Source organism: Penicillium hispanicum (assembly GCF_028827665.1).
Source record: "Penicillium hispanicum strain IBT 35686 chromosome Unknown utg000001l_segment0_segment0, whole genome shotgun sequence".
NCBI classification, from domain to species: domain Eukaryota; kingdom Fungi; phylum Ascomycota; class Eurotiomycetes; order Eurotiales; family Aspergillaceae; genus Penicillium; species Penicillium hispanicum.
Window position 1 is genome coordinate 3,329,256 of NW_026623193.1, and position 20,338 is coordinate 3,349,593.

The 20,338-nt window shown below is 51.9% G+C and overlaps 7 protein-coding genes across 7 annotated transcripts; 5 read left to right on the forward strand and 2 right to left on the reverse strand.

Moving 5' to 3' along the window:
* Positions 1–334: 334 nt before the first annotated feature.
* Positions 335–1,180, forward strand: N7459_001279 (uncharacterized protein; the record flags this gene model as incomplete). Its single annotated transcript, XM_056940464.1, has 3 exons — positions 335–362; positions 422–718; positions 780–1,180. 3 exons carry the CDS (start codon positions 335–337, stop codon positions 1,178–1,180), a joined length of 726 nt encoding a protein of 241 aa, XP_056804744.1.
* Positions 1,181–2,524: 1,344 nt separating this feature from the next.
* Positions 2,525–3,634, forward strand: N7459_001280 (alkene reductase; the record flags this gene model as incomplete). Its single annotated transcript, XM_056940465.1, has 1 exon — positions 2,525–3,634. The coding sequence occupies one exon, from the start codon at positions 2,525–2,527 to the stop codon at positions 3,632–3,634; it is 1,110 nt and encodes a 369-aa protein (XP_056804745.1).
* Positions 3,635–5,296: 1,662 nt separating this feature from the next.
* Positions 5,297–5,716, forward strand: N7459_001281 (ACT domain-containing protein; the record flags this gene model as incomplete). The annotated part of the gene is made up of 1 exon (XM_056940466.1): positions 5,297–5,716. The coding sequence occupies one exon, from the start codon at positions 5,297–5,299 to the stop codon at positions 5,714–5,716; it is 420 nt and encodes a 139-aa protein (XP_056804746.1).
* A 588-nt stretch (positions 5,717–6,304) lies between these two features.
* On the reverse strand, positions 6,305–8,640 carry N7459_001282 (putative chromatin remodeling complex subunit (Rsc9); the record flags this gene model as incomplete). Its single annotated transcript, XM_056940467.1, has 3 exons — positions 6,305–8,160; positions 8,218–8,550; positions 8,604–8,640. The coding sequence occupies 3 exons, from the start codon at positions 8,638–8,640 to the stop codon at positions 6,305–6,307; spliced, it is 2,226 nt and encodes a 741-aa protein (XP_056804747.1).
* Positions 8,641–9,789: 1,149 nt separating this feature from the next.
* On the forward strand, positions 9,790–11,372 carry N7459_001283 (uncharacterized protein; the record flags this gene model as incomplete). The annotated part of the gene is made up of 4 exons (XM_056940468.1): positions 9,790–10,011; positions 10,084–10,227; positions 10,292–10,562; positions 10,606–11,372. Coding segments are annotated over 4 exons (1,404 nt in total), but the record flags the coding sequence as incomplete, so codon positions are not given.
* A 527-nt stretch (positions 11,373–11,899) lies between these two features.
* Positions 11,900–14,580, reverse strand: N7459_001284 (putative C6 finger domain protein; the record flags this gene model as incomplete). Its single annotated transcript, XM_056940469.1, has 5 exons — positions 11,900–12,795; positions 12,853–13,442; positions 13,496–13,939; positions 13,997–14,109; positions 14,182–14,580. 5 exons carry the CDS (start codon positions 14,578–14,580, stop codon positions 11,900–11,902), a joined length of 2,442 nt encoding a protein of 813 aa, XP_056804749.1.
* Positions 14,581–17,947: 3,367 nt separating this feature from the next.
* N7459_001285 (copper fist DNA-binding domain-containing protein) lies at positions 17,948–19,595 on the forward strand (the record flags this gene model as incomplete). Its single annotated transcript, XM_056940470.1, has 3 exons — positions 17,948–18,023; positions 18,082–18,246; positions 18,307–19,595. The coding sequence occupies 3 exons, from the start codon at positions 17,948–17,950 to the stop codon at positions 19,593–19,595; spliced, it is 1,530 nt and encodes a 509-aa protein (XP_056804750.1).
* Between the last annotated feature and the right edge of the window lie 743 nt (positions 19,596–20,338).

Below are 20,338 nucleotides of genomic sequence, written 5' to 3' on the forward strand. Positions count from 1 at the left end.
GAGGACAGAGCACTTCAAAGAAATAAGGGTATTATTGGCTATCAAAGATTAATACACAAATAGACAGGGAGTGCTCATGTTAAGGTGCGCCTGGGCACGCGCCTTCACTGAAAGCCCCACCCGGCAGAAATCCTCTATATAGACTCGGGAGCTACCTAAGACATTTCGATTTGTAATCCACCACTCTCGTCCACGTCGAACACATCCATCAATACCCATTCGCCTACCTCCGGCCACTTGAGAGTCTGTGCACACTATTTTCAGCCATATATCCCTGGGGTAAATACGTTGTGGCTACGGGAGACGCCTGTTGCACTTCGAAAACTGTTCCACAATGGCTGGGCACAATGAACTCAACTCAAGTAAGCTTGAACTTCAAACCCGCTATAACCCTCTTCCATTCCCGATGACCATGCTTTAGATAACCAATTTCATTTCATTTCTATGCAAAGCCCAAAAGACCAAGGCCGCACAGCGAGACGTTTAGTCCGATCGCATGCGGTAGCGCGGGGCCTTGAAAACAAACGAAGGCGTCAACAAAAGTTGGGTCATAACTTCCATCCGGTGTCTTTGAAAGATGTGACTGGTCAATCTACGAGCACATCAGACCAAGGCCAAGGTCGTGCTGAGCCCCTGTGTTCTCTCTCCACGAGTACACCCGGTCCACTCCAGATGCTTGCTGCAGAGTCGCCGAGACTGCAGGCATTGTCCAGTAGCCGTAAGAAGGCTGCAAATGCCCCAGAATAATAATTGACACAGGCTAATATAGGATAATATAGTAAGGTCTCGCCAGTCTAGGGAGCCGGCCTTCAGCGTTTCAGACGAGCTTGTGCTCCAGAACTTGCCCTCGATTCTTCGAAAAGGGCAGGATGATCGCGCTCTGTTGAGCGCTGTTATGCTCACGTTCTCATTTGCAGCTGCTGCCGGCGAAATTGACTGTGAGTGTTTGCAGTATCAAGGGGAGGCTTTGAGTTGTATCCGTCAGAGTATAAGTTCTCTAGAAAAGGCTACTACAGAGTCGACATTGGGCGCCATTCTGCTACTCGCCGGTATTGAGGTCCGTATTACTTTCTCTTTGACTTCTCCAGATTTTGAAAGGGGGCATTCACAAATGTCTGATCTATCGTACAGGCTCGAATCGGGATGCCTCACCAAGTCCAACTTCATATGGGGGCAATAAAGCGCATTCTTGACACATGTCGGAGAAAGGGTGTGTATCTGAGCGACGGGATTAAGCGCGCCATCTTCTGGTGAGAGCCCATACAGCCTTCCTTGGAACCACATCCTTACACTGGTCAACAGGTCAGACCTGAATTGCTCAGTCATGACAGGGTCAAGCCGAGTTGTTGATCATACGACCTTTCCCGAGCTTCAGTGGAGAAGAGATCCTTTCACCCCGAACTTCTTTGTCTTACCGCCTGGATTCCAAGATATTTCGCATTCACTGGGTGACAGTTTCGTGGAAGTACTCAAGGACGTTTTTGCATTGCAATGCATCCGGGATTCGGCCTTGTTGGGCAAAGAGGATGTGATGTCGATGGCACATATTGATAATCATCAGGCGTCCATCCAGTCGCGGCTGGTGGGCTTACCCAATTGCTGTTACATCTCAGAATGCTGTCATTTAGCAGCATATCTATGCTCGACTATGCTGCGCTGCAAAATCTGGCGTGCTTCAACCGTTCCCGTGAGTGGATTGCGTTCTCAATCACCTCTCGTTCTCCTATCGGTTGCACTAACCTTGCATTTCTCAAGTCCCATCTTTCATTACAGCTATTTCTCAAGCTACAGCAAACAAACGACGAGTTTATATGGGATGCCTTGCCTGGTTTGCTAGCGTGGCTCCTGTATATCGGCGGAGCTTTTGCCCCCATCGGCCCAATACGAGCAGGTTACGTGATACTGTTGCATAAGAATCGCAGCTCTAGACTCAGAGGCTTGTATACGTTGTGGCCAGACTTAGTTGAAGTTTTGAAGAGATTCATCTGGTCAGAAAAGGCATTTATGTCCCAGGTGAAGGCGTTTTGGGAAGAAACCTCGTCCTTTAGTTAAATGCAGACCCGCTTCGAGGATCAGATATTCTCAAATGAAGAGATCTTGTGCCTCAGAAGGACACACAATTACTCTAGTCTGTCTCGCGGCCGGTCTAGTATGATCGCTGTATAAGGATACCCAGCTGGAGGGTCGAGAGATCACGGTGTTGATATAAGTTGGTTGAATCGTCTATTTGTAATTGACTGCTTGCTGCCCCGACAATCCGGATGTTAGCGGAGAGATAGCCTCGACCAGGGGGAGAAATGATTGGCTGAGCACGAAGCTTGGAAGATGGTGGAATCCACTCACCTTTCCCTAATGGGAGACATCTCTGTTCCCTTTTGGGAAGTATCTCTCTTCCCATTCTGGCGATGATTCTGTTACATTCCTCCAGGCGCTGCGAGTATAAATTTCTCGAGATTCCCAAGTTCCAAGTATCAAGTTCTCATTCTTCTGCATACCTCAAAGCAAGCGTTCGACATCTTTAACTATGCCTCACTCGCGTCTCTTCAAACCCCTTAAGATAGGCGATGTGGAAGTGAAACACCGCATCGGGATGGCTCCTCTTACTCGCTTCCGCGCAACTGAAGACCGAGTACCGACACCCTTAATGAGGGAGTACTACGGTCAACGAGCCGCTGTTCCCGGCACCTTGATCATCTCCGAAGGTACCTTCATATCGGCAACCTGTGGCGGCTTCCCCTACGCACCCGGTCTATGGCGCGAAGACCAAGTCGCGGCCTGGAAGACCGTCACCGACGAAGTCCATGGCAAAGGATGCTTCATATTCTGCCAGCTGTTCGCGATGGGCCGTGCTGCGGATGCCGAAGTGGCCCGAAAGGAGGGTGTTCCCATCGTAGCACCCAGTGCCATCCCAATGACAGAAGGCGCTGTGGTGCCCCAAGCAATGACCATGGGGGAGATCAAGCAGACTGTCCAGGACTTTGTGAACGCGTCAGAAAACGCCATTCGGGCAGGCTTTGACGGCGTGGAAATCCACGGAGCCAATGGTTACCTTCTCGACCAGTTCATTCAAGACGTCAGCAACAAACGCGACGACGAGTATGGTGGAAGTGTGGAGAACAGATCTCGCCTGCTCAATGATGTGATCAACTCGGTCGTCGATGCCATCGGTTCTGAACGTGTTGGGCTCCGTTTGAGCCCCTGGAGTACGTTCCAGGGCATGAGAATGGACGATCCGATTCCGCAGTTTACAGATGTCATCAACAAGGCCAGTCAGTCGGACATCGCTTACCTTCATGTCGTGGAGTCGCGGATTTCTGGCTCTCAGGACTCCGGTGGCCGTGACCGACTAGACTTTGTGTACAACCAGTGGAATGGTATTCTCCTTGTCGCCGGGGGGTATACGCCCCAAGATGCACAAGAACTCGTGGATAAGAAGTATCCGGACAACGATATCGTCGTTATCTTTGGTCGCTATTTCATCTCAAACCCGGATCTCATCTATAGAATGAGGGAAGGCCTGAAACTCAATGCCTACAACAGGGAAACCTTCTATGTCTGCCAATCGGCAGTCGGTTATTTAGATTACCCCGTCAGCAAGGAATACCTGGCTTGCGGGCAAGAAGTGTCTCATTGATCTGATTGGCATAGTTGATACATTTACGAATCCTCTACTGGTGTCTTTCGACCTTTGTCAATGGTTCTTTCATTGTTCAGTTGCCCATCCTCGCTGTTGGATGTCGTGAACTCTCATTTACAACTTTCCGTCAATAGTGCTGCTTTTTTTGCCTTTTTTTTTGGCCATATATTCAAAAAAGACTTGTTTTCTTTTTGTCTATAAGGAGCGCTCTGCACTATGTTTATTTGGGTTGATCGAAGGTGGGTCAAGGGCTTAAGGTGATGGGATGACCAATTTGTCCTTTAGGAAACTATGGTTTGTGAAGTTTCATTGTCGTTTATTGCGTGTCAGTTGAATCCTTTGAACACTAAACGACATTGTCGAGTCTCTTAGATCCAGAATAGGACACAAAGAAAACATATCAAAGAAACTATTACTAGACAAAGGTCAGGATGGAATATCGAGGCTTTGTATTTGCATGGTCAACCAAGAGCCTGTCGGCGCCGCGCATCAGTGCTCTCGAGGGACGCCTATAAGAACGAGCAACTCCCCGCTAAGACGAGCCTCAACATCACAGCAAACAGTCCACACGAGCCTACATCGAGTCTCGACTCTTTCTTTTACTTTGACCAACATCCACCTCAAACACCCTTTCACACACGCAGATCAAGATGCCTCACATTGATCGCAGACACTTCGATATCTACATGGCAATTTGCAAACAGCAAGTCCCTCGTGGTCCTATTCACTGGATGATTCTGATGGTTCATCCAGGTGCAGACCGCTGTACATGGCTCCACTGTTCTGGCTGCGCAGGTGATCGTGAGCTTGCGATTGAACCCGGTAAGAGATTTGATAGTTGGGGCATCGAGGAGAAGATCTTTCTTTCCCGAATCCCAGCGACATCCGGCCACATCGTCGAACAACAGGCCAGACTTCTCCCACTGCAGAGCTGCCAGTACTGGGCATTGTATCTGATTCTCAGGCTTGAGCGGAAAGGCTTAATGCCTCGCGGAACCTATGACCATTGGAGAAGCTGCCATATGACCCATCGTCGGGAAGATTTTGGGCCAGGCTGCTTGCATCACTGACTTTGAAGTTTTGGTCATTCGGATTATTCTATCTCGTTCTTCGCAGAGGTCGATTTCTTTCTTCCCAGCGTTTGCTTCTGTTCTTTCAGCGGCGTTTATTTCCACGCTCTTTTCTTTCATAGCGAATCCAATAAATCCCATTGCCATCTACCAAGTCTCTATCCAAGTTATTGCAGTAAAACTAATCAGGTCTTAGGTGCTGTATAGCGGCATAGCAAGGTCCCAGCCCCAGAGAAGCCATATGGAAGACAATCTATGACAGAGCATCACTTAGGCCCTACCCTGTACACTATCGATCAAGTGGCGCAGCCAGTCAAGCGTACAACGAAATCCAGGGATATCTATAGAAAATCCCATGGTATGAGAATTCCAAAGTACATTCAACTCCACAGAGAGCTATTCGTACAGTCAATTTGAACGTTGCAAATATGGCCACGGAAATGGCCCCATCTTCGCTGCGCGCCCTGCCAGTGACAGCTGTGACAAACATTTCGACCGCCGAAACATCAGTCAACACGGTCAGTGAACAAGGACTTCTTCCCAACTCCTCCCTTCCACCCATTTCAACCTTCCATCATATCCTCCCACCATGGCCACCGGCGAGGAAAACCTCTCCGTCCTCCTAGCGACCATGCAACCCACTCTCGACCCTTCAGTCTATGTCTTCGTCAATACTACCCAGCCGCTGGCTTCTCTTCCGCTAGCCACGCTGCAGCCCCAATTGATCGCGCAAGAAGCCGAAGGGACAACGATCGTGACCACGGAAGCGCTAGCTGCCTCGCACGGCTTCCAGGAGGCGGTCTTCCCGTGCAAGAAGATTTCGCTTGCGATCCACTCCAGCCTGGAGGCGATCGGGTTGATCGCGGCGATCACCAACCGACTCAAGGATCACCGCATCAGCACCAATGTTGTCAGCGGGTTCTTCCATGATCATATCTACGTTCCTGCGGGACGGGCAGAGGACGCGATGCGCGTTCTCGCCGAGTTGTCGGCCGAGGCGAAGCAGTAAAGATATCTTGCGTTAATGGTGGAAAGGTTTCGGGACAGAACACTTTTCAAGACAGCTTGCATGATATTTCTATGGGGGGAACAAAAATAGAAAAGAACTAGATCGCCAGGCCTCTATGGGACCAGTATCTCCCCCTACTCCATCCCTATGGTACACATACATCGTCATCGAAGGGACATGAAACAACACGAAGCAATAAAAACATCAAGAACCCGGTAGATGAAGAAAAGGACAGACTGCGAGGTCGCATGGGTTGTCCCTTAGCTTCTTCCACCAGTGACGCCAGAGAGATGAAAGATCGCTGGCCCCGAAATCCGTGGGAATAACTCCGCAGTACTTTTGGCGTGCGTGAGGGCTGTAAATGAAAATGAGAAGCCAGCAAATCCAAGGTGAAGGACCACCGTATCCTTGTCATGTCACAAGCGTGAAATGAAGACTGGAAGATCTGGGCCGCGACAAAAGCCGAGAGCGTAGGGCAGACAGGGTATTAATGGTACAAAGACATCGATGCTCAAAGAGAAAGAACGCAACCCGAGAAAGCACAATAGACACCCGATCGTAAGGTCATGGCCAAGAAAGGCAACGATCTCAATAGTCATCTGGCTTCTCGATAACCATGATCAACTCGGTCAATTCCTTGCGCAGGGCTCGGTTCCGATCCCAAACCTCCACAATCTTGGGGCGCTGGCTCAGGAAGCAGGCCTTCTTCCAAGACAAACCACCGTATTTCGAGGACGTTCGGTGGGGAAGGCCGCGGGCAATATTGCGTAGCACCAGTGCGGCCTTGTATGCCGCACCAATGGGTTCGCCCTTCTCGTTGATCGGAGTATCCATGTAGTACCACTTACGAACAATTCGCTCCTGGAGAACGACACGCTTGGTACTTGGGGGCTCCGCATCCGCAGGCCGGTCTTCGGGGAGGTGGGATGAGACATGACCCGCAACCATTGCGGTGTTGGTGCTAGGACCTGACGCACGGAATCGGGAACAGTTATCCCAAAGACAAGTGTGAATTGCAGTTTCCGCTGCCTCCGTTTTAAATTGTCCGGGCGTCTCCTCGGCTTCCAGGCTCATGTGGTCTGCGAAGACATGATTGCGCAGATCCGTAGGAGAGGTGAAGGCACGTTGGCACATCTTGGAGGGTTTCGAGTTATCGGCCCATTTGCAGTAAAGGTAGGGAAAGCCGTCAAATGTGCGAGCAGTATCCAAGGGTCGGATGCCCTTGATGATGAATTTGGTTGCGGTTCCTGGGCCGTTGATGACCTGGGCTTGAGCATTGGTGAATGTGTTGCTGACGTTTTTAATGAACTCTGCGGCAGGAAGGACGCCTCCTCCAGGGACACGGGGGTCAGCGAACCGGCTCTGGTAGGCTTGCCATAAAGAAATCTGTGTAATCTCGCATTCTGCATCTTCCACAAAACAGCAACGTAGCCACTGGGAACTGCGCTCTGGTTCTGACAGTTCCATCAGCTTCTCCAAAAGCTCGGGTGGTACACGCGGGATCTCTGATGGCGGCGGCGCAACTTTTTCCTCCTGGAGAACAGTTTCCTTCTTGGTTGGCCGGGCCTCATATGTGAGAAGTGCAATCATGCGTGGCACGAAGACAATTGGGAAATTGATGACATCCATCAGGGCCTCGATGTTGTCAGTACTGAGCGTGTATTGATACCAGAAGTCAAGTGCACCGCTCAGGATATCTCGGTCGAGGTCCAATAATGTATGGTAGTACATTTGTTGTAGGGTGGATTTCGACAGACTCTCCATGGCTCGGTTGGCATCTGCCTCGTCCAATTCAGTAGAAAAGTGAGTCAGGGCCCAGAGAGCTCTCACAATGTGAGCACGATCTGATGATTCCAGGCAGTTGACCAGCGAAATCCAAAGAGGGTCATGAGGATCAGTCCTCATGTATTTGGTCACTTCTTCGGCAATATCTAGTGCGTCATTCCTGATTTCATTCAGACGGGACTGTTTTGGTATATTGATGAGGATGACCAAGAAGTCCCTGAGGAGCCCGCTTGCATAGCGCGAAACGTAAATAGCGTTCTCCTTCAGAAGCACCATGTTCCTCAATACCAGTGTCGCTTCCTTGATGTTGCGAAGATGATGATTGAATTCATATGTTTCGAGCGTGTCTGTTGGAAGACTCATTGGAATTCCTTGGATTTTGTCAAGAATATCCCGCGTTCCGTGTAAGGAATTCAAGACGTTCACTCTGTCTGTAGGATATCGAGGATCATACTCAAACTCCCACCGCACCCCAGTGCAAAGGAATGTGATGTCGAGTGCCTTTTGCATAAGCGTTTCTGCGAGCAATGGGAATCCCTCGAACTTGAACTTGTCCCACCTTTGATTCGAAATCTGAACAAGATGGTACAGCGCAAAATCAACTTCGTCCGGAATCCCCGACTGAAGGCCATAATGAGCACGTTTGTAGATATGATCCGCTATGGTCCAAAAGCATGAGCGCCGTATTTAGAACGGGGTGTGGATATATTACTCACTTCGTGGAACTTCAAGATATCTCAGGGGAAAGTATGGGTCATAGAAATCAGCCGCCTTGACTGTTTTAGAGCGATCGTAAAGACTGGCAAAAAGACCCGGCCTATTCCCTGGGGTCGGGACTTCTCGTGTAGCCATTGGGAGTTGTGTTTGGCCTTTTCCTTCCCAGCTATCGACTGCAAACTGTGCACTGTTTGGGTTGGCAGCCGGATTGAGGGGCATGTGAGGCGACATTGATGGTTGTGGGGACGTGAAGCTCTGGTTTTGCGAGCGGCGCGAAGGGCCTGTGTCCGGGATGAACGGTTGGTTGACTTTCGGAGCCTGGCGCAGGCCCTCTGGCGAGGGGTCAGTATAGCGCTTTGCGAGGGCATTCAATGACGATACTTACGTCGCAATGAGGTTCTCTGCGGCGTAGACGCAGACATTTTTGGGAATACGATGGCAGGGAACCTATGCTCCGCTAGAAATGGCAGTCAAAGGTTGGAGGTCTGCACTTCGTCTCCCTTGTGGTCCAAATTCTTCAAAGCCACTCGTAGCGGTTTTCCCAGTCGGCGTGTTTCGACACGCCGTCGGATATCAATGATTCAACAGGGACGTTTTGAGAAGGGTCCACGGCCTTGAAATTGCATCGACGTGCGAAGTGGACGGACTCGAATAGCAGATCGCAGGGAGGCGAGATCTTGAAATCGCAGGGACAACTTCGGCACGAAAGACAGTGCCAGGTATGGTCACAATATCTCAACTCTGTTTGCTTAACTCCCCAAAATTGGTGATTTGCGACAAGTGGAGTAGTCGGGCGCGTTCGAGGCCAAGGCCAGGATGCGCAACAAGGATGAACACGAGGAGCAGACGTGCTAGTCAGGTGCGGGGTGTGTGGCGAGATTGCGCGGAACCCAGATTCACTGGCGACAGAGACCACGGGGTGGATAGCCGTCAATTCCTTGTATGCGGCCCTGGAGGGCTGTAGCAGGAGCTGGACTTGCGATCAACGGAATCGATCAGCCAAAAGTCCGCGCTTCCTCCAGGGCGCGTTACCGGATGATTGTTGCTCCGAGGCGTATTCTGCCCGATTCCTATTTGGGATAAGGCATGTATGCCCCAGGCGTCATTTTCTGGGTTCGCTACCCTTGGAACCCTGCTAGACACAGGATCGCGGAAATAGAAAGAATGCATTTTATGCTGCATTCAAAACGTACTCCAAAGGCTCTTGGAGTCTATGTCTGCTAAAAGGAAACAGGCGATATTTGCCCCTTTTGTGGCTTTTTTTTCCTGTAGATCTCTGAACAGTCTGCTGTCCATCTCACTATATTGCATCAAACCCTTCTTTCGATTATCATAATCGGCAAGAGCTCAGAGTTAAATTAAACAAAAGCCTTCCCGTAGAATAGGCTGGCTTGCTCTGCTAATGAAGCGGGAATGGGCTTTGTAAATTCCACGGCTGCTGGTGATCAAGTGACCCGTCATTTTCCATCCAGCACCAACACCTGTTCTCTCTGCGATTGCTCGGGATCATACACCACCTACTTCTTTGCTCTCTTTGTGGCTATATAATACATCCAGGCTCCAGGATTTAGCTTGTGATGCATCAACCGGCCCTACAGCAGAATCCCCAGGTGACTCGCCTGGCTCTAGCCAAATTCTCTCACACAACTACGCCCATTGACCACAACGGACCACTGGCATGGACACATGTGAATGGCAATGGTGATGTGTTCTGCGTTCTAAATATGTTTATTTGCGGTCCTTCGGTGCCACCGCGACTGATACTCAAAGTGGTCCGAAACAATAGCATCCTGGTAATTCTTCTCAGTCATATGCACTTCAATCAGCTCCCATGAGCCCTGCAGGCAAGCTAATTCTTTACACAGGAGCAAATTGACTTGGCTTACTTTGCTCGATCAGCTGCAAGCCAGTCTGGGGCCGTTCAAGATGCATCACTACCGAAGCCGCTCTTCGCTGTCGTGGTCAAGTCACCCTGCCTTGCAGTCAAATATCCACAAGGCGGAACCCATGTGCGTATAAAGAAGGCAGTATTACACTAGAACTAGGAACTGACAGGATTGGTCAAACTGCTAGATCCGTCGTTTTCAAATCAAGTTCTTAAGGAACAGCGACTACTTCACTGCCCTCGCCCTTCTCAGCGAGATCAACTGTCCATTGACAGAGGGCAGCACATCCCTACAAGCACCACAAAGACCGCCATCTTCTTCGTCATGGACTTCGGCTCAAATATCGACTACTGCTTCAAAAGACGCAAGCACTGCATTCGCATCCAACCAAACCACGCCAGTGCCCTTCTTCCCAATGCCAGGCTATATACCGGGTGGGGTGACAAGTAAGTGCACTTGTCTGTACAGTCGACGAGTCGCCCCGTCTCTGACGTAGACTAGCGCACAACCCTCCTTCCTCATCAAGCATATTACACAATCTACCGGGTCAAACCTCACCGGACCTTCCAGGCCAGGGCTTAGAACCTGCCGAACAGGGGCCCAACCCGACAGCCCCATTGTCCCAAAAATGCGTTGAAATTACAGCCTCGAGCTCACGTCCTGCAACTGCGCCGGCTTATCATGACCAGCAGCTTAATCGGATGCTACCTCCCAAACGAGAACTTCCCTTCTCAAGATCAAGCTCGAAAAGACCCCGAGCAGAATCATCGAATGAAGCAGCCCCAGCCCCACATATACCTCCCGCTCCAGTTGCAGAGCAGATTAACGGCAGAAGATCCAAGGAGACATCGCATGCACCCGTCGAGCCTGACCTGACACCATACCATGACTCCCAGGTCTCCGACTCACAATCCCAGTCCCTCGTTCCAACCCAGCCACTTCCAGATGCAGTTCAGATATCGCGCATCTCACTAGAGCCCCAGAGCACGCAGCCATATCCACAGTGTAGTACGCCTATGGAACCTCATTCGCACGCTCCTTTGATTCCAATCACACCTGCAGATCCTTGTGTCCCGGGCAGGCAGACGTGGCACGCTATGGAGTCGGTTGAAGATCAGCTCTCGCTTTACCTGACTTCCCCATCTGCAGAAAGAGTTGCGTTTCTGGAGAATTGGATGTGCGAGCTGATCGAGGACGACAAGTTCATGGCTTTGTGTCAAGATGTGGAAGCGACATGGAGGCGATTTGCGTTCGGGGTCAAGAAGTAGGGAACTAGGAAAGTCCTGTTTTACGTCGTTCGATGTCCAGAGGAGGGCAAAGGATCAGCCATGAGGGTGAGGAAATCTTCCAATTCCAGTAGGCTTATATTCCCACATATAATTATGCGAGAATGTATTGCTTAATGGATGTCATACAAGTCGGTATATCTTAGCAGATGGTCGATGGGATGTGATACACTTATGTATGGACGAACTGAGTTATTCTGATTTCGATATGACCCAAGGGGATACAAGGAATAGAGCAAATGATTACCACGTTTCCCAGGCTAATTTGCAGAATCAGGATAGATTAAGAAAGACAACGAGTGGAATTAAGTCTGTTTGTGATATCGACACACCCTGGTAGGATGTAGGCCACGCAAACAGGAGAGGTAGGATATATTGGGACCGAAAGACGAAACATAAGAGCAAAAATTAACATTTCCTACAGCGTACCGGACACCAAAGCATGAGTCGAGAAGAGCGAAAACAGCTGAGAAAAAAGGGGGCGATTGAACACAGCCAAGCAAGTATAATCAACGATTGCGACGGTAGATCAAACCCGAGAACACGTTTAGGTAACCCTCCTTCGTGAGCATGGTGAAGTCAACCACAACACGGCCGGTGCCGCCATGCGACTGCGCCAGCTGCGGGGCGAGATTCGGCGATGTCTCGCCATGCTCGGCAGAGAGACCCGGTGGCGGCGTAGAGGACGCGTTCTGACTCACAGAGCCCTCAGCGCCAACAGCTAGATCGGCGAGGTGTTGAAGCGAACGCTGCTCATTGGGGCCCATCATAGGTGGCTGGGACGAGCCCAATCCTGCGCCAGTTCTGTTCATGCCACTGACAGACTCATGGAGCTGGCTCTCCTGGGACTTGACACGGCGCCATTCAAGGAAAACGCGAATCTTCGCGTCCCAACCTGGGGTGCCAAAAACGTTATCGAACTCGGCCGCCTCGTTTGTGTTCCTGTCGCGGCGGTCGAGAATTTCTTCGACATTTGCCAAGGATTCCCAGCAATCGTTTGAATGTTCTTGGAGAACGGTGGCCTCGAGCAGAGTCATTGATGCAAGCGCAAGACTGTGCAGGTCAAATGGGGTTGGTGGTCGATTCTGCAGGGTGGCTTTGTGGAGCTCGTTGATAACTTCCTGGGCACAATAAATAATTTCGTACGGGCTGTAGATGTAGACATGACGCTTGATGAGTAGACGAACAGTCCAGTACAGCTGGGACTGAAGGCTTTGGAACAGTGGGCGTGCAGCGGTGTTCTCAGGCAACTCGTGGATTTGGAAAAGATCTTCCATCTCCGCCAGGCGCTCAAGTGACGCAACCAGGTTGGCCCCTACCATTCGTCCGAGACCGGTGTTCGTCTGGCAGACATTGTGCTCGACCGTGGCCAAGGTGACCATCTCAGACAAGAAAGTCGAGTAGGCTGGAACGGGCACATTAGCATTATATACGGGAGGGCCAACGGAAAGTCACAACTTACAAGCAATCCCCGTCGTGATCTGGCCAACGACCCGTTCATCTTCACGGCCACCAATCTCCTGTCCACTGAGCACGGTTCCATCAGCCACACTAATCGCATACCACCGAGTCAAGATGATCAGCGATACCCAGTTGCGCCGAGTAAGATTGGCGTCTGAGTCAATATCGGAATATGTGGAGCGCTTGCTTTTCAACTGGCCCTGGTTCTTCGCCAGATCATAGCCAAGCTTGCTGGCGGCTTGGACCAGGGTGTGCTTTGGAATGCCATCCTTGAGAACAAAGTTATCCGGTCCTCGAGTATCACAATCAATGATCATCAGGAGTAGGGCCTGAAACCAGACCAAGTTGGCTGCGGTGGAGTGGGCGATTAAAGGCTGACGTGTGTGATACAGGAGTAGATCCTGGGCATTGTCGAATGATGTGACTTTCTCGAAATTACCCGCAACGCGCGACAGGTCAGTGCGAGTGGCCGTGTACAGCGCGTAGCAGAAAATCTCCTGAACCTCGCGGTTGCACTGTTGGAGAAGTTCTAGAGTGCGTTCTCTCGTGTGTGGAAGAATCGGCAGCAAAATATGGATCTTCTGGTAGTATCTGTGCATTGTCAGACCGGGGTTCAGAAAACGGTATCTAGGTCTGACACGTACGCTGTCAAAGCTCCTTCATCAAGATGAGCTGGTGACATATCATCATCGCCTTCATGCTTGTGCAGATCGGTCATTTCGAGACCGCTTGGCGGCTCTTGCTCATTGCCAGTCGGGTTCCAGAACAAATTGCCGGGCTTCGGTGCACCGCCGCTGGCAACTGCCGGGTTATAGGGGTCGGCCGTTGATTCAGGTGCGTCGAATGCATTCTGCGATCCGCGGGAATTGAAGGAAGGCTGGGCAAAGGAAGAACTTGGAAGGCCTTCAAAGACCGAGTATGTTCGCTTGCGAGTGGCTGAGCCAGAATCCACCGGCGATGCAAAGTCTTGGTAGGCTCTTGGGAGAGATACTTCGTTCATCGATTGGTACGGCACATCAGGTTGCACGATCGCAGGCTGCATCTGGCTCTCGAGGGTATGTAGTCGTTCGGCAAGCTCCTTGATATAGCTGTAGCCTCGTCAGTCATGGGATGATTCGCGGTTGGCGCGTCTCCTATATTCTTACCCTTTACTGGGGCCGCGTTTCATCGGCACGCGACTAAACTGACAGACGACGCCGAGGCGACGGCAATTTGAACACGTCTCAAGACCGGTCTCCGAGCTGGCATCACATCGTACCTGTTGATAACGAAATTACACAGTCAGTTGCTGGAGTTTCACGCGTCTTGTTGGGGACCGGTCGCGACATACCTTCTTACGCCGACATTCGTCGCAAGCTCGGGAGATCTTGGATCGCTTGCGCGCACTCTGCTCACCATAGCTAAGGTCGTGGTTCGGATCAACACCGACTTGTTGACTTGGGGTGAACTGCAGCATGTGTTGATGTTGGTGGTCGTCGGACGAGGGACGGCCCATGTCACCGGTATTCGAGGAACCCAGCACCATAGATTGACCGTGGTGCACACCACCGCTCGATCCATCCCCTAGACCGGGGCCAGAGGCCTCGCGCGACAGTTCAGCAGACAAGAGCTCGTCGGTGGTCAGCTGGCGGTTACTGTAGTACGGCATGGCACCCTGAGCCATCTGCGCGCCATTGGGAGACGGATACGAGGGGGTCGGAGGCATATCAGACTGCTCACGAGAATTCATCGCGCGAAATAGAGTCCGAAAACACACGGATAGGGATGAGGTTGGGGGAGAGCGAGCTTCCGGGAGACGGGGGAAAGGTGGAGGACGCGAAGTGCCAGAGGCAAGGTTTTTTCTACAGGCTAATTTTCACGCGGGGGAATTTCGAAGGGGCTAGCGCCGCCGCATCAAGCAACACCAGCATTTTGAGCGAGGCGCCTTGTAATCAGATCGCAGCGCTCGCATATTTTGACTTTACTAACTTGTATAGATCTATAGTCCTCGGGATGATCGCGCGGAGGACGGCCTTTCGTTTCTGCGTGTGCGGATTAATACTATTTCCCACCGGCCCCCGTGTTCCGATCGCGGACTCATCCATCGTCAACCTTCCACCGCCTACAGACAGATGCTTCCACGTCGAACTTCTCGAAATATTTCTGTTATGGAAACTCTACTGGAGATGGAGTGACGTGAGCTCACAGTTCTTTGGTAATTGAAGTTTGTGGCAGTGTTGTCAATTCTGGATAGGTTTCTATCGAAGGCTACATCAGGCACGGGGGTACGGGGGATCACCCACGAGTGGATGATGTGAATTTCGCTTGTGCTTTGCAAACTGCGAGGTGACCATACTCCGTTGTTGCTCAAACTATCGCTCTACACGAGATGGTGTCCTTATGAATGCTTATGGACCGTCTATTTTTCTTTGTACTCCCCCACAAACATCCTCGACCGCATCTCCTTCCCGGAGGACAACGGCGAGACATCTTCCCTTTGAATTGCTGTCACTGGCAAGGCCTTCCGGTATCCCCTGCGTAGTTCTATTTTCTGTTCTGTCCTTGAGGCCACACCAGATCTTGAACATACGGTGCTTTTAGTACCCGTCTCCGGGGCTCTTCGGGGTATCTATTGACCTTCTATTTCGGTGTTCGTTGGATACCAGCATTTGCTGCAGCACAAGGATTTGGTTGGGAAGATTGGGGTTGGGTTTATAGGCCATGGTCACTTGAGACGTCTTCCTGGTGTTCCCCGTCAGATGGGGGAAGAGAAGACGTTGAAAGCGAATTCGCGACACGGTGGGGAGCGGATGCTTAGGTATTTCAATAATGGGAGAAGGGAAGAGCTAGGTTCCTTTTTTTTTAACTGAAACTGATCAGAAGTTGAGGACACCAAAGCTCAAAAGCCCAGGTATTTATTCTTTGGCACTAGGGCAAGACGGCCAGGAGTGATTCAGATACTCTACTAGGAGTTCTACCTCTCTGGGCCATTGTCAGGATTCCATGCAAAGAATGGTTCCACTGGGAGGACTCTTACAGTCGACTTGAGGTATGAGGATAAAAGTGTATCATTTAAGAGTGTCAGCACATGGAGAGACTCGCCAAGTGCCTTGCATCAGGTTGATCCTGATTGTGTACTGTATTTCCGGCTTAATGATTGAATTACGCGGTGGTTTCAGGGTTGGCACCAAGACACCAGCGCGGCATGTACTGTCAGGTAACCGGAATCGACACCCAGGCTCGCGCTGATTGGCACCGGCCGCTCATTGTTGCAGACGCCGATCAGGGCCCGCTGGCCGGCGCCAAAGCCCTCTGCAGGCCGCCCGAAGCAGGAACCGTGACGCCATCAGACTGCGCGCGCACAGCGCTATGACATGCAGTACCGTACTGGCCAATACGTGTAAGGCGTGGGTTGAGGACTTGCATCGCCCATCGTGACTCGGGAGATGCACGCTGACTTCGTCTTTATTCTCTGCTTCCTCCAGCCTTTCGCCAACTCCACGACCCATGACGCCCCAGTAATGATCAACGGTGGCGCTGGTTCGCCAGCGCATACGCTGCCCAATGATCATTGTCCACTGATTCGTCCTACAGCGCCCTGCAGGGATCGTAGAAACTTCTTAGAACGAGGTGCCAATTATGTAAATGTACCTGGGTTAGCGCCATCTCTTCCATCCTTCCTCTTCCCTCTGCCCCCTGAAACATCTCGACCCTCGATCCTCGCCCCCAATCATCAGGGGGAAGTCGGAGGAATTACGAGACAGCGAACCTTCAAAGGGCCAAGTGTCACTGGGATGTGCGGCCCCAGATTTTACTAGCGAGATCCATCCTGGGTGGGGATGAGTTCGTGCGCAGGCCGTGCCCGGAGTCTCCGCCGAGTGTGTTCACCCTCACCGTACGGTGCTTCATGGTTCTGGATCTGCGAACATGCTTGAAATAGGCGCCCTGCCGATAAGAACAAGGGAAACCCCCTGCGCTCCGTTTGACTCTGTGGTGCGCCTCGTGGAAACGTTGGAGATGGCGAGAATTCGACGAGTCTGCGTCACCACGCAAGGCGGCTCTTCCGTCTGGGGGCTGATCTGACATGGGGTTTGTCGTTTCTTTGTTGTTTTGTGTATCTTTTAGGGATCGAAGACATGTTGGCAGAGCCAGCAGTAGCGACTAGATTCAATTTCGACTCTGCCAGGCCCTTAGCCAAGGCAAGGTGAAATAACCCTAACCCAGAGCGATAACTGGGCCGGCTCCTGGTGGGACCGCCACGTCGTGGGCCTTGATGGACTCGTTGGACCTCAACGGTGGATACACGCGAAAGCAAAAGGGGGTTCGCAACCCAGGTCGCAATGATTCATGCGTGGTTCATGTCGAGAATGAAAGGCCGGGATGGTGGAAAGCGGTGGACGCGATTCCATCGCACTCATTTGTTGGAGAAACATCCCAGGTGCGAATGATAATCAATCCGATCATGCATTGCTGCATTTCCCACGAGTGTAACGTGGAGGTACGAGTGTAAGAAAAAAAGGCGTAAAGATCCCGTGCCTTGTACCTCGCTCCGGCCGCCCGCAGCGACCACCCACGCAGCGAAAATCCCAACTCTCAGTACCGTTATTAACCCTCGCCTCCCTCTCTCCCTCCTCTCCTCCGCATAGGGTGTTCCGTCGGCTCACTATATCGATCGCTTTTTCTCTTGGCCGCCACTACCGGTACTTGGTGTCCTGTCTCACGGCCGGCGCCAAACGGTGCGTAGGCTTGGTCCCCCTCTCCTGATCCTCGTCTTCCCCCTCTTAACGTGCTCGTCACCCTCCTGATATACCCGTTTGGAGTTACTTCTTTTCTTTCGATTTCGCCTCCCAAGGGCGTCTCCTGCGTGAAGCACCCTTCAGTCGCGACCTTGTATACTGCTAGATCGGCGTTCTGCGAACTTCCTGCCCATTGGGCCCTTTGTCTCTTAAGATACCCTTTTGCTCATTCTGTTCGATTCGCCCCGAAACGGCCGAATTCCCTTCCTGGCCTTGACGGCTTTGTGGTCCCCTCGGCGACCGCTCAATTTCTCTTCCAATCCTTTTCACGATCAATCATTTGGCGATTCATCGCATGTGTGCCTCTCAGTAACCACCGCGATGCTCATTGATGGTGAGAAGTGGGCTTGTGAAGCTTGCGTCCGGGGTCACCGGGTCAGCAGCTGCCACCACAGCGGTACGTCGATCGTCTTCTCGGAGCAGCTTCAATTCCCTTCTAACGTCGTCCTCTGTAGACCGCCCCTTGACCCACATCAACAAAAAAGGCCGCCCAGTCTCTCAATGTACCCACTGTCGCGGCCTACGCAAGTCTCGGACAACCCACGTTAAGTGCGGGTGCGGCGATAAGAAAAAGAAAACTGACTCGTCTGACTGCCATGGTGACGAGCGAGATCTGAAGCGTGAGCATAGTTGGCGCTGGCTTATTCTCCCGGTTCCCCCCTTCTGATCGTGAATTACAGAGGACGCTCTACACCGCTGTGGGTGTAGTCATGGCCAGCGCTGTACCTGTGCGCTGAAAAAGGAACCCCATCTAGATACCGTGCCGGAGACCGGTCTGCCCTTGTCTCAGCCACCGGTTCCTGCTGAAATTCCTCGGAAACCGCTTCTGACCTCGACGAAATCCGAGTCGACGTTGACCATTTTCCGCGATGGTCACCATAAACCTGCCCACAAGCACAATGACATGGCCCACAAGTGCGGATTGCCTTACACAATCCCACGATCACATACCATCCACCACCCGTCCGACATGCCTCGTCGGTCTATGGATCATCTCCCGCTGACCCAGTCGGCCTTCGTCCAAGAACCTCTTCCGTTATCAATGGACCCTCGACCCCCGTCGCAGGACACTTCACAGCACGGCTCTCCCAATAGTGCTCCTGCCGCTGGCTCAGAAGACGTTACGGCCGCCTCCCTAGACCAGTCTTTCTTGGACAAGTTTGCCCCTGCTACCCTTCCGGCCGCGGCACTGGAGAAGCCAATCGATGGAACCCCGAACCCGACCTCTGCCCCAGCTGCCATGGACAAATTTCCCCTGGAGCAGATCGTCACCAGCGTGCCTCCACCTCTCGACGTTTCCTTTACCTCCTTTCCCACCACGAATTCCAATTCGCCAATTACGTGTATGGCATACCAGGACCCCTATCAGGACCCCTATTTTACGTCCCCGGACTCAGACCTGCCCCTGGGGTCGGCTGGCATGGGTGCACCATCGGTCGACTGGTCCAGTTTCCCGTTATATTCGGATGCACCCGCTACTACCAGCACTCAAACCCCGTCGTACGCTAGCTTCGATCATAATTCGTACCCCTCCGGCCTCCCGCCGCCATCATCCTCGGGTGACATCTCCGAAGTCGACGAGTTTGGGCCGCTTCCCGCCTTGGGGCACGCTGGCAGCAATGACGTGCATGATCTCCACAGTGTGAGCGAAGCATCGGACATGGACCACCTTCGCATTAGCTCTGCGTCCTCATTGGTTGGCCTGCCCCAGACGCAGCTTCTGTCGTCAAATGACCTCGAGTCGATCAACATCGATGATTTTCTCAAGTCGGCTAATGAATCGACCGCCGCGCTCGAGCATCAACTGCAGGTCAGCATGGGCATCGATCCCAAGCCCATCCCGGCTCAGGACATGTACGACATGCCCCAAGCGCAGGACTCAGTTCCCATCTGGCCGGCCGGCCTCTTTGATGCTGGGTCCACCCCGCCCGTGGATGAGAACTACTTCCGCCAGTCTTGGGCCCAATAGATACTTTGCTTCTGCTTTCTATAACCTGCTGGGGTTGCTGCTGCGTGCGGCACCCTGCCACCACCTCCACACCGTCTTCATGACCTTGATGAGAGATGATGATCAATGCTTGTTCTTTCATTTACCCCCTTATACTAGCCAATCTAGATCTTTTGATGATAGCATTAATCTAGAGGGGCTCTGCGATTTGGACACACGTACCTGTACATGCGGGCACCGTCCACGGTGTCTCGACTCTCGGGTGTGCTTGGGTATAGACCCTGCTGTTTTATTACATGTACAATGGCTCCCAGTCCATATCTGAATCCAACATTTGAAATGGCGATCCTGACCGAACAATACCAATTCCGCGTTCAGCACTTGATTTCTTCATCTTCGCGAACGTCCAGAGCCGCACGAAGGTGGGATATAGATCTGCACCACGCGCCTATTGGGGCCGAATCACCAACCTCGCCCAATGCTCCTAAATCCGGAGAACTGTACCCCATAGACACAAGCATGCAAAAATGCACCGGCCGAGACGCCCGATGCAAGGACAAATAATCGAGTAGTCGTTTCACAAGATGTAGCGGTGAGTCCCACGCCGGCGCAAACCCGCGACAGTCTCGGATCGACACAAACCAGATTTTTTTTTTTTCGCCTCCGCATCGTGCATTACAGCAATTACGTCTGATCGAGATCAGGTGTGCCGATCCTCTCGTCCTCAGGAAATCAATTCATTCGTCACTTTCGTCTATCGTTAA